The 12,500-nt window shown below is 53.9% G+C and overlaps 1 protein-coding gene across 6 annotated transcripts in view; it reads left to right on the plus strand.

Annotated features, from left to right (window-relative positions):
• gatad2b (GATA zinc finger domain containing 2B) overlaps nt 1-12,500 on the plus strand; it is a 57,949-nt gene that overhangs the window by 30,389 nt on the left and 15,060 nt on the right. For all 6 annotated transcript variants that reach the window (XM_055665664.1, XM_055665659.1, XM_055665663.1 and 3 more), the window contains 4 exons: nt 3,987-4,322; nt 7,406-7,535; nt 9,768-9,899; nt 11,210-11,329. In XM_055665664.1, coding sequence (XP_055521639.1) covers nt 3,991-4,322; nt 7,406-7,535; nt 9,768-9,899; nt 11,210-11,329 — 714 coding nt within the window. In that variant the 5' untranslated portion in view covers nt 3,987-3,990. The remainder of the gene's footprint in view (nt 1-3,986; nt 4,323-7,405; nt 7,536-9,767; nt 9,900-11,209; nt 11,330-12,500) is intronic.

A 12,500-nucleotide genomic window follows, 5' to 3' on the forward strand; every position in this document is an offset into this window, starting at 1 on the left:
GAGTTGACGTGGAAAAGCTTTTCCCACTGAGAGTAGGGAAGATTCAAACAAGGGGACATGACTTGAGAATTAAGGGACTGAAGTTTAGGGGTAACATGAGGGGGAACTTCTTTACTCAGAGAGTGGTGGCTGTGTGGAATGAGCTTCCAGTGAAGGTGGTGGAGGCAGGTTCGTTTTAATCATTTAAAAATAAATTGGATAGTTATATGGACGGGAAGGGAATGGAGGGTTATGGTCTGAGCGCAGGTATATGGGACTAGGTGAGAATGCGTGTTCGGCACGGACTAGAAGGGTCGAGATGGCCTGTTTCCGTGCTGTAATTGTTATATGGTTATATGGTAACACATTGTCAGCTGTTTGTTGGGTGAAAGCGACTTGGGTGGGGGAGGATAGAGAGAGAGAGAGGGAGAGAGAAAGGGAATGCCAGGGCTACCTGACGTTTGAGAAATCAATATTCATACCGCTGGGGTGTAAGCTGCCCGAGATGCTGTTCCTCCAATTTGTGTTTAGCCTGAGTCTGACAGTGGAGGAGACCCAGGACAGGAAGGTCAGTGTGGGAATGGGAAGGAGAATTAAAGTGGGAGATCAGGTTGGTTCAGGCGGGCTGTGAGCAAAGGTGTTCACGAAACGATCGCCCAGTCTGCGTTTGGTCTCGCCGACGTATAAGAGTCCACATCTTGGAACAACGGATACAGTAGATGAGGTTGGAGGGGGAGCAAGTGAACCTCTGCCTCACCTGAAGGGACTGTCGGGGACCCTGGACAGAGTCGAGGGGGGGGGGGAGGTATAGGGACAGGTGTTGCATCTTCTGCGGTTGCTGGGGAAGGGGTGGTTTGGGTGGGAAGGGATGAGTTAACATAGAAACATAGATATTAGGTGCAGGAGTAGAGGCCATTCGGCCCTTCGAGCCTGCACCATTCGCCATTCAATATGATCATGGCTGATCATCCAACTCAGTATCCCGTCCCTGCCTTCTCTCCATACCCCCTGATCCCTTTAGCCACAAGGGCCACATCTAACTCCCTCTTAAATATAGCCAATGAACTGTGTGGCCTCAACTACCCTCTGTGGCAGAGAGTTCCAGAGATTCACCACTCTCTGTGTGAAAAAAGTTCTTCTCATCTCGGTTTTAAAGGATTTCCCCCTTATCCTTAAGCTGTGACCCCTTGTCCTGGACTTCCCCAACATCGGGAACAATCTTCCTGCATCTAGCCTGTCCAACCCCTGAAGAATTTTGTAAGTTTCTATAAGATCCCCTCTCAATCTTCTAAATTCTAGAGAGTATAAACCAAGTCTATCCAGTCTTTCTTCATAAGACAGTCCTGACATCCCAGGAATCAGTCTGGTTAACCAGGGAGTTGTGGAGGGAATGGTCTCTGCGGAAAGCGGAACGGGGTGGGAGATGGGGAAATGTGGCTGGTGGTGGGATCCCGTTGGAGGTGGAGGATTATGTGTTGTATGCGACGGCTGATGGCGTGGAAGGTAAGGACTCGGGGAACTCTGTCTCTGCTGCGACTAGGGGGAGGGGGAGCAAGGGCGGAGAGGGGAACCCCCGTTCCCTAAAGAATGAGGCCATCTCGGATGTCCCAGTATTGAACACCTAGAGATTTTCTTTTGTTCAAGTTCAAGTTCAAGTGAGTTTATTGTCATGTGTCCCTAATAGGACAATGAAATTCTTGCTTTGCTTCAGCACAACAGAACATAGTAGGCATTGACTACAGAACAGATCAGTGTGTCCATATACCGTGATATAAATATATACACACATGAATAAATAAACTGGTAACGTGCAAATAACAGATAATGTGCTATTAATAATCAGAGTTTAAGAAGGAACTGCAGATGCTGGAGAATCGAAGGTACACAAAAAAGCTGGAGAAACTCAGCGGGTGCAGCAGCATCTATAGAGCGAAGGAAATAGGCAACGTTTCGGGCCGAAACCCTTCTTCAGTCTGAAGAAGGGTTTCGGCCCGAAACGCTGCCTATTTCCTTCGCTCCATAGATGCTGCTGCACCCGCTGAGTTTCTCCAGCTTTTTTGTGTACCTATTAATAATCAGAGGTTTGTCCGGGCCAGGTTTAATAGCCTGATGGCTGTGGGGAAGTAGCTATTCCTGAACCTGGTTGTTGCAGTCTTCAGGCTCCTGTACCTTCTACCTGAAGGTAGCAGGGAGATGAGTGTGTGGCCAGGATGGTGTGGGTCTTTGATGATACTGCCAGCCTTTTTGAGGCAGTGACTGCGATAAATCCCCTCGATGGAAGGAAGGTCAGAGCCGATGATGGACTGGGCAGTGTTTACTACTTTTTGTAGTCTCTTCCTCTCCAGGGCGCTCTACACGGCGGCAGTTAGAAATAAAAAGGTCTGGAGAGGGTCGATGGTCTGAAGAAGGGTCTCGGCCTAAAATGTCATCCGTTCCTTCTCTCCCGCGATACTGTAGGATTTACAGCAGCCATTCAGAGTTCCCACAGGCACTAGTAATCAATGACCATGTTCAGCCTTTATAACAAGAAGAGTTGAGTACAGGAGCAAAGAGGTCCTTCTGCAGTTGTACAGGGCCCTAGTGAGACCACACCTGGAGTATTGTGTACAGTTTTGGCCTCCTAATTTGAGGAAGGACATTCTTGCTATTGAGGGAGCCCAGCGTAGGTTCACCAGGTTAATTCCCGGGATGGCGGGACTGTCATATGCTGAGAGAATGGAGCGGCTGTGGGCTTGTACACTCTGTGGAGTTTAGAAGGATGAGAGGGACTCTCATTGAAACGTATAAGATTGTTAGGGGCTTGGACACACTAGAGGCAGGAAACATGTTCCCGATGTTGGGGGAGTCCAGAACCGGGGGCCACACACACACACACAGTTTAAGAATAAGGGGTTAGCCATTTAGAACGGAGACGAGGAAACACTTTTTCTCAACTACCATTCAACATGCTCATTTTTAGATTTAGAAGGTTATGGGTCAGATGTAGCCAGGTAAGATCACTGTAGATGAGGCATGTTGGTCGGTGTGGGCAAGTTGGGCTGAATGGACCGTTTCCTCGCTGTAAGACTATGACTCTATGATCTTGGTTGGCATGTACAGCTGGGCCCTGGTTGGCATGGGCGGGTTGGGCAGAAGGGCCAGTGTGCGTGCTGTGTGCTCTTTTCCCCCTTTATCTATCTCTCCCTCTCTCTTACCCCCCTTTCTCCATTCCCTTCCCCCCCTTTCCCCCATTCTCTCTACCCCATCCTCTCTCAGCCTCCTCTCTCTCTCTCTCCCCTTTCTCCCACCATTCTTTCTCACCCTCTCTCTCCGTTCTATCCCTCTCTACCTCCCCCCCCCTCTCTCTCCATCCCCCCTTATTTCTCTTCCCCCTCTCCCATATTCTCTTTTTCACCTCTCCTCTTTTTCTCTTTCCCCCTCCTCTCTCCCCCCTCTCTCTCCCTCTCCCCCTCTCTGGGAGTGACGTTGTGTGCGTCTTTCACTCTCCCTTCTCTCTCTCCGCCCCCCTCTCTCTCCCCCCTCTCTCTCTCCCATCTCTCCCCCTCTCTGTGGGAGTGATGGTGTGTGTGTGTGTGTGTGTGAGTGACAGTCTCTCTCTGTGTGAGTGACGGTGTCTCTGTGTGTGTGTGTGTGTGAGTGACACTCTCTCTGTGTGAGTGACAGTGTCTGTGTGTGTGAGTGACGTATCTCTCTGTGTGTGAGTGTCGGTCACTCTGTGTGTGTGTGAGTGACGGTCTGTATGTGTGTGTGACTGATGTCTCTCTGTGTGAGTGACGGTGTCTGTGTGTGTGAGTGACGGTCTGTGTGTGTGTGTGTCTGTGTGTGTGAGTGACATCTCTCTCTGTGTGAGTGTCGGTCACTGTGTGTGAGTGACGGTCTCTCTGTCTGTGTGTGTGTGTGACATCTCTCTCTGTGAGTGTCGGTCTCTGTGTGTGAGCGACGTCTCTCTCTCTCTGTGAGTAACGTTAACGTTGTCCCTCTCTCTCTCTCCGTGTGTGGTGCTGCAGGAGTATGGAACGCATGTCGGACGATGCTCTGCGGCTCCACCTGCTGAAGCGGGGCCTGGACCGGGCGGACGAGCGGGAGGATCTGGTGGCCAAGCGGTTGAAGATGGAGGGACACGAGGCCATGGAGCGCCTGAAGATGCTGGCCCTGCTGAAGCGCAAGGACCTGGCGGTGCCCGAACCGTCGCCCGAGCTGATCCCCGCCAAGCCCGAGCACCAGCGGGCAGCCGACGACAAGATGAACGGCAGCCTGAAGGGCCGGCCCGAGCTCCGCACCGTCACTAAAGCCGGCAAAGAGAACATGGGCGACGAGCCTGTGGACATGAGCGCACACAAGAGGTACCGCCTGGGGGTGGGGGCGGGGACGGGGCAGTGTCTACCCGACCCTGGGCATTGCACTTGTCCCAGCCCCTCCCATAACCCTGGTCCCATCTTTACTGACTTCCCCTTTACTTGTGTTACTCCAGCTTTTTGTGTCTATCTTCAGTTTAAACCAAGGCACAACGGTAGAGTTGCTGCCTCACAGCGCCAGGGACCCACGTTCCATCCTGACCGCGGGTGCTGTCTGTGCGGAGTTTGCACGTTCCCCGATGACCGCGTGCGTTGTCTCCCACATTCCAAAGACATGCACATTTTTTGGTTAATTAGCTTCTGTAAATTGCCCCTGGTGTGCGGGTCAGAGTGGACTCGAGGGGCCAAAGGGCCTGTTTCTACGCTGCTTCCATAGATTAAATTATAGAGAATATTGATTTCCCTAACTGCCAGTAACCCTTGCGTCCCCTCTCTCTCCGTCCCTCCCCACCACCCTAATTGTTGTAATGGCTCCACTGTCGGCCTGCTGAGTCTCATCGTCAGTAACTAGTTTCCACCTAACCCACAGCTAACAAGGACCAGTTTCCTGGGTCACCGTTACTTTTCTGGCATATCCATCATTCCTTTGTTCTATATCTACAAGATACAAGATACATTTAATTGTCATTTGCACCCCTTGAGGTCCAAACGAAATGCCGTTTCTGCAGCCATACATTACAAACACATAGACCCAAGACACAACATAATTTACATAAACATCCATCACATCGCTGTGATGGAAGGCCAAATAAACTTATCTCTCCACTGCACTCCCCCCCCCTCCCCCCCCCCCATGTCAGAGTCAAAATCAAAGCCCCCGGCTGGCGATGGCGATTGTCCCGCGGCCATTAAAGCCACGCCGGGTGGTGCGAGGTCGCACACCGGGTCTTAGAAACATAGAAAATTAGGTGCAGGAGTAGGCCATTCGGCCCTTCGAGCATGCACCGCCATTCAATATGATCATGGCTGATCATCCAACTCAGTATCCCGTACCTGCCTTCTCTCCATACCCCCTGATCCCCTTAGCCACAAGGGCCACATCTAACTCCCTCTTAAATATAGCCAATGAACTGGCATCAACTACCCTCTGTGGCAGAGAGTTCCAGAGATTCACCACTCTCTGCGTGAAAAAAGTTCTTCTCATCTCGGTTTTAAAGGATTTCCCCCTTATCCTTAAGCTATCCTAAGTCTTGGTGTTAGAGCCCCCGGTGTGCGCTCGCAGAGTCCCGCGGCCATTCCAAGCCGCGCGGGGCAGTGATGTCAGGCCCCGCTCCAGGAGCTCTTCAACCCCGCAACTCGGGCGGGAGAAGTCGCCGTTGCGAGAGCCCTGAAAAGCAGTCTCCCTCCAGGGACCCGCGGGCTCCCGGTGCCGCCGTCCACAGACCTGCCGTTGGAGCCTCCGACTCTCCGGTCGGGCCGCAGCAGCAGCAGCTGCTGTCTGTATCACCGTCTATATCTCTCCTTTGTCACGGTCTGAAGAAGGGTCTCGACCCGAAACGTCACCCATTCCTTCCCTCCAGAGACGCAGCCTGTCCCGCTGAGTTACTTCATCTTTTTGTGTCTACTGTCCAAACCAGCATCTGCAGTTCCTTCCTACACTTAAACTAAAAGGGGCCCGGGAGCCCACTGAGGGAGTCACAGAGTGATACAGTGTGGAAACAGGCCCTTCGGCCCAACTTGCCCACACCGGCCAACAATGTCCCAGCTACACTAGTCCCACCTACCTGCATTTGGCCCATATCCCTCCAAACCTGACCTATCCATGTACCTGTCTAACTGTTTCTTTAATGTTGGGATAGTCCCAGCCTCAACTACCTCCTCCGGCAGCTCGTTCCATACACCCACCACCCTGTGTGTGGAAAAGTTGCCCCTCAGATTCCTATTAAATCTTTTCCCCTTCACCTTAAACCCGTGTCCTCTGGTCCTCGATTCCCCTACTCTGGGCTAGAGACTCTGTGCATCTACCCGATCTATTCCTCTCATAGATTTTGTACACCTCTATAAGATCAGCCCTCATCCTCCTGCGCTCCATGGAATAGAGACCCAGCCTACTCAACCTCTCCCTGTAGCTCACACCCTCGAGTCCCGGCAACATCCATTGACAAGACGGGCTCCAGATCGAATCTATGCAGGAGTGAGAGGGGCAGCCACAGGCAGGCTGGTTGGAGCAACATAGCTCACTGTGGTCATCCTGACAGCTCTCTCATACCCTCTCCTGGCATGCTGCAGAACTGCAGCAACAAACACACACACTCCTCTCTGAACGAGATCTTGCTCAGAGTCGTACAACATGGAAACAGGCCCTTCGGCCCGACTTGCCCATACCGGCCAACATGGCCCAGCTACGCTAGCCCCACCCGCCTGCGTTTGGCCCATATCCCTCCAACCTTGTTTGAGGGGGGATCTTATAGAAACGTACAAAACTCTTAAGGGGATGGACAGGCTAGATGCAGGAAGATTGTTCCCGATGTTGGGGAAGTCCAGGACAAGGGGCCACACACACAGTTTAAGGATAAGGGGGAAGTCTTTTAGGACCGAGATGAGAAAATCATTTTTTACACAGAGAGTGGTGAGTCTGTGGAATTCTCTGCCTCAGAGGGCGGTGGAGGCAGGTTCTCTGGATGCTTTCAAGAGAGAGCTAGACAGGGCTCTTAAAAATAGCGGAGTCAGGGAATATGGGGAGAAGGCAGGAACGGGGTACTGATTGGGAATGATCAGCCGTGATCACGTTGAATGGCGGTGCAAGCTCAAAGGGCCTCCTCCTTCACCTATTGTCTATTGTCTATTGAGGTGAATACGGGGGGAGAGGGCAGTGTGTGTGGGGCCAGTGTGTGGGGGGCAGTGTGTGTGGGGGGCCAGTGTGTGGGGGGCCATTGTGTGGGGGGCACAGTGTGTGGTGGGCCAGTGTGTGAATTCTCTGCCACAGTGTGTAGGGGGCCAGTGTGTGTGGGGCCAGTGTGTGTGGGGCCAGTGTGTGTGTGGCCAGTGTGTGTGGGGGCAGTGTGTTTGTGGGGGCAGTGTGTGTGTGTGGGGGCAGTGTGGTGTGTGAGTGATCGACTTTTGTGTTGCAGTGAGGTGGATCGGGAGCGCAGCACCCCCTCACCCGACGTCATTGTGCTGTCAGACAACGAGGCCTCCAGCCCTCGCGCCAATGGCTGCTTCGAGGACAGGATCAAGATGGCCAACCTGGAGATCTTCAAGGTGAGCGGCGTGGGATGGGGGTGAGGGTGAGGGGTGGGCGGTGGGGGTGGGGGGCAAAAGACCCTCCTGTCCACCTTCGGCCTGCGCCGACTGCCTGATTCCACCAACATCCCCCTCCCCCCCAACCTATATCTGAAGAAGGAACTGCAGATGCTGGTTTACACCGAAGATAGACACCAAACGGCTGGAGTGACTCTGCACCGGTCAGGCAGCATCTGGCTGATCAGAGAACTCAGTATGGGTGACCTGCCTTTTCTCCATACCCCTGATCTTTAGCCAGAAGGGCCACAGCTAACTCCCTCTAAAGGGGAAAGCCTTTAAAACCGAGATGAGAAGAACTTTTTTCACACAGAGAGTGGTGAATCTCTGGAACTCTCTGCCACAGAGGGTAATTGAGGCCACAGTTCATTGGCTATATTTAAGAGGGAGTTAGATGTGGCCCTTGTGGCTAAGGGGATCGGGGGTATGGAGAGAAGGCAGGTACGGGATACTGAGTTGGATGATCAGCCATGATCATATTGAATGGCGGTGCAGGCTCGAAGGGCCGAATGGCCTACTCCTGCACCTAATTTCTATGTTTCTATGTTTCTAACCCATTCCTTCGCTCCAGAGATGCCTCGTGTCCCTCTGAGTTACTCCAGCATTTTGTGTCTTATCTCCTGAGGAAGGATGTGCTGTTCCAGGAGCGGGTTTACAAGAATAGCTCCAGGAATGAGTGGATTAGCATATGATGAGCGTTGTAATCGCTGGAGTTTAGAAGGATGAGGGGGGGGGACCTCATTGAAACTTACAGAACAGTGAAAGGCCTGGATAGAGTGGATGTGGAGAGGATGTTTCCACTAGTGGGAGAGTCTAGGGCCAGAGGGCACAGCCTCCAAATTAAATGGCGCTCTTTTAGAAAGGAGTTGAGGAGGAATCTCTTTGGTCAGAGGGTGGTGAATCTGTGGAACTCATTGCCAAGTCAGTGGGTATTTTTAACTTCCTGATTGGAGCTGGTGTGTTCTGGAGAAGGCAGTCAAATGGGATGAGGAGACATGATTGAATGGTGGAGTGGACTGGATGGGCCGAATGGCCTTTCACTTGTGAGCCCTGCTGACACCTTGATCACCAGTCACCTTCACACAGTCCGCTGGACCCACCTGATCTCCCTGTTGCCAAACACGTTAGCCCTCCATCCAATTCGGCCCTTCGAGCCAGCACCATTCGCCATTCATTGTGATCATGGCTGATCGTCCCCAATCAATAACCTGTGCCTGCCTTCTCCCCATATCCCTTGACTCCACTAGCCCCTAGAGCTCCATCTAACTCTCTCTTAAATCCATCCAGTGACTTGGCCTTCACTGCCCTCTGTGGCAGGGAATTCCACAAATTCACACAACTCTCTGGGTGAAAACGTTTTTTCTCAGTCTCACCTCAGTCTTAAATGACCTCCCCTTTATTCTAAGACTGTGTGTGTGTGGCCCCTGGTTCTGGACTCGCCCAACATTGGGAACATTTTTCCTGCATCTAGCTTGTCCAGTCCCAATTTTATATGTTTCTATAAGATCCCCCCCTCATCCTTCTAAATGAAGCCTAGTCTTTTCAATCTTCCCTCATGTGACAGTCCCGCCATCCCAGGGATCAATCTGGTGAACCTACGCTGCACTGCCTCAATCACAAGGATGTCCTTCCTCAAATTAGGAGACCAAAACTGTACACAACACTCCAGACGTGGTCTCACCAGAGCCCTGTGCAACTGCAGAAGAAATAGTTAGACAGGTACATCATCAAACAGTTAGACAGCTACATCATTGGCTATATTTAAGAGGGAGTTAGACGTGGCCTTTGTGGCTAAAGGGATCAGGGGGTATGGAGAGAAGGCAGGGATGGGATACTGAGTTGGATGATCAGCCATGATCATATTGAATGGCGAATGGTGCAGGCTCGAAGGGCCGAATGGCCTCTACTCCTGCACCTATTGTCTATGTTTCTATGTTTACATGGATAGGACAGGTTTGGAGGGATATGGACCAAGTGCAGGCAGGTGGGACTAGTGTAGGTGGGACAGTCAGTGTTGGGCGAGGTGGGCCGGAGAGCCTGTTTCCACACTGTATCACTCTGTGACTATCCGCACACACACACACACACACTGGGCAGGCCGGGTCGGGCATCAACGTTGTAACTGGAGTAGTCGCTGCGTTCCCCGGCCCCCATCTTGCATCCTTCAGCGCTCCGTCCTTCTCTCGGCTGCAGGGCAAGGGCCCCGAGGAGCGGCAGATGATCATCAAGCAGTTGCGGGACGAGCTGCGTCTGGAGGAGGCACGGCTGGTGCTGCTGAAGAAGCTGCGGCAGAGCCAAGTGCAGAAGGAGAACGTGGTCCAGAAGGTGAGTCCCAGATACTTCACCTCCAGTAGCCCCTTGCTGTCCCTCACTCTCCCTCTCCATCCCACCCCCATCCCAGATACTTCACCTCCAGTAGCCCCTTGCTTTCCCTCTCTCTCCATCCCACCCCCATCCCAGATACTTCACCTCCAGTAGCCCCTTGCATTCCCTCTCTCTCCCTCTCCATCCCACCCCCCCATCCCAGATACTTCCCCTCCAGTAGCCCCTTGCTTTCCCTCTCTCTCCATCCCCATCCCAGCTACTTCACCTCCAGTAACCCCTTGCTCCCTCTCTCTCTCCCTCTCCATCCCATCCCAGATACTTCACCTCCAGTAGCCCCTTGCTTTCCCTCTCTCTCCATCCCCCCCCCCCAATCCCAGATACTTCACCTCCAGTAGCCCCTTGCTTTCCCTCTCTCTCCTTTTCCTCTCCAGTTCCCTTGATACTGTCACCTCCAGTAGCCCCTTGCTGTCCCTGTACGTGTGTGTGTCTGTGTCCCAACCCCCATCCCAGATACTTCACCTCCAGTGTGTAGCTTGTGTGCTTTCCCTCTCTCTCCATGTGTGCGTGTACGTGTGTCTCCCCAGTTCTCCCACCAGTGTGCTGACATGTCCTCCTGGTTACGTGTGTTTATCTCTGTTTCCCGTTGTCGTCTCCCAGTGAACAATTGCCTTTTGTACATTTACCTTGATCTTCTGTGTGTGTGTGTGTGTGTGTGTGTGTGTGTGTGTGTGTGTGTGTGTGTGTGTGTGTGTGTGCGTGTGTTTGTGTGTGTGTGTGTGTGTGTGCGTGTGTGTGTGTGTATGCGTGTGTGTGTGTGTGTGTCTGTGTGCGTGTGTGTGTGCGTGTGTGTGTGTGTGTGTGTGTGCGTGTGTGTGCGTGTGTGTGTGTGCGTGTGTGTGTGCCCGTGTGTGTGTGGACGTGTGTGTGTGTCTGTGTGTGTGTGTGTGTGTGTGTGTGTGTGTGTGTGTGCGCCGTGTGTGTGTATGTGTGTGTGTGTGTGTACGTGTGTGTGTGTGTGTGTGTGTGTGTGTGTGTGTGTGTGTGTGTGTGTGTGTGTGTGTGTGTGTCTCTGTGTGTGTGTCTGTGTCTGTGTGTGTGTGTGTGTGTGTGTGTGTGTGTGTGTGTCTGTGTCTCTGTGTGTGTGTGTGTGTGTGTGTGTGTGTGTGTGTGTGCGTGTGTGTGTGTGTGTGTCTGTGTGTGTGTGTCTGTGCGTGTCTCTGTGTCTGTGTCTCTCTGTCTGTGTGTCTGTGTGTCTGTGTCTCTCTGTGTGTGTGTGTGCGCCACCCTAACCCATGGTTCCTGTTGTACAGAGCATGGGCTCGTCTGCTCAGTCCTCGCTGGTCCAGGGTGGGCAACAACAGCTGCTGTCCAAGCCGCCCAACCGGCCCATCTCTCAGGTATTGGACCCTCAGAACCTGCGGGGGGCTCAGGTAGGTGGTCACTCAGCGCCGCGACCGACATCGCTGCCCCACGTACACGCGCCACCTCTCTCCGACACGTCCCCACGTGTGTGTGTGTGTGTGTGTGTCCGCCCTGAAGATGCGATAGAGAGTGGGGACCTTGACCCCTCCCCTCTGCCTTGCGCCCGCCCCCGTAGACATTGGTCCCTCCCCCTTGACATTGGCCACTCCCCCTCAGACCGTGACCCCTCCCCCTTAGACCGTGACCCCTCCCCCTTGACATTGTCCACTCCCCCTTACACTGTGACCCCTCCCCCTTAGACCGTGACCCCTCCCCCTTGACATTGGCCCACTCCCCCTTAGACCGTGACCCCTCCCCCTTAGACTGTGCCCCCCCCCCCTTATACTGTGACCCCTCCCCCCTAGACATTGGCCCCTCCCCCTTGACATTGGCCCCTCCCCCTTAGACTGTGCCCCCCCCCTTAGACATTGGCCCCCCCCCCTGACACTTGGCCCCCCCCCCCCTTAGAATGTGCCCCCCCCCCCTTAGACATTGGCCCCTCCCCCTTGACATTGGCCCCCCCCCCTAGACTGTGGCCACCCCCCTTAGACATTGGCCCCTCCCCCTTGACATTGGCCCCCTCCCCCTTAGACATTGACCCCCCACCCCCCTTAGACATTGGCCCCTCCCCCTTGACATTGGCCACTCCTCCTTGACATTGGCCACTCCCCCTTAGATCGTGACCTCTCCACCCCCTTGACCCCCCCCCCCTCCCCCTTGACCCCACCCATCTACCGTGACCCCTCCCCTTCAGCTTTGACCCCCTCCCCCATGACATTGGCCCTCTCCCTCTTGACCTTGGTCCTCCCTCCCACCCTTCCCCGTGACCCCCTCCTCCCCCTTAGATCTTGGCCCCTCTCCCCCCCCGCTCTCACCCCCCCCTTCCACCCTTGACCCGAACCGTATCGTGTGTCTGTCTCCCGCAGTGTGGGGAGACTGGGGTGGGGGGGGGACAGTCTGTGTGGGGTGGGGGGGCAGGGGGTGGGAGGAAGATTCTGTTGGGGGGGAGAATCGGTGGGGGGGGGGGGGGAGATCGGTCGGGGGGTGGGGAGACTCAGGGAGGGAGAGACTCAATGGGGCTGGGGGGGATTCTGGTGAGGGGGAGGTGGAGACTGATGAGAGGTTGGGAGGGCGGAGACT

This window comes from Leucoraja erinacea, unplaced genomic scaffold (genome assembly GCF_028641065.1).
Source record: "Leucoraja erinacea ecotype New England unplaced genomic scaffold, Leri_hhj_1 Leri_140S, whole genome shotgun sequence".
NCBI lineage: Eukaryota > Metazoa > Chordata > Chondrichthyes > Rajiformes > Rajidae > Leucoraja > Leucoraja erinaceus.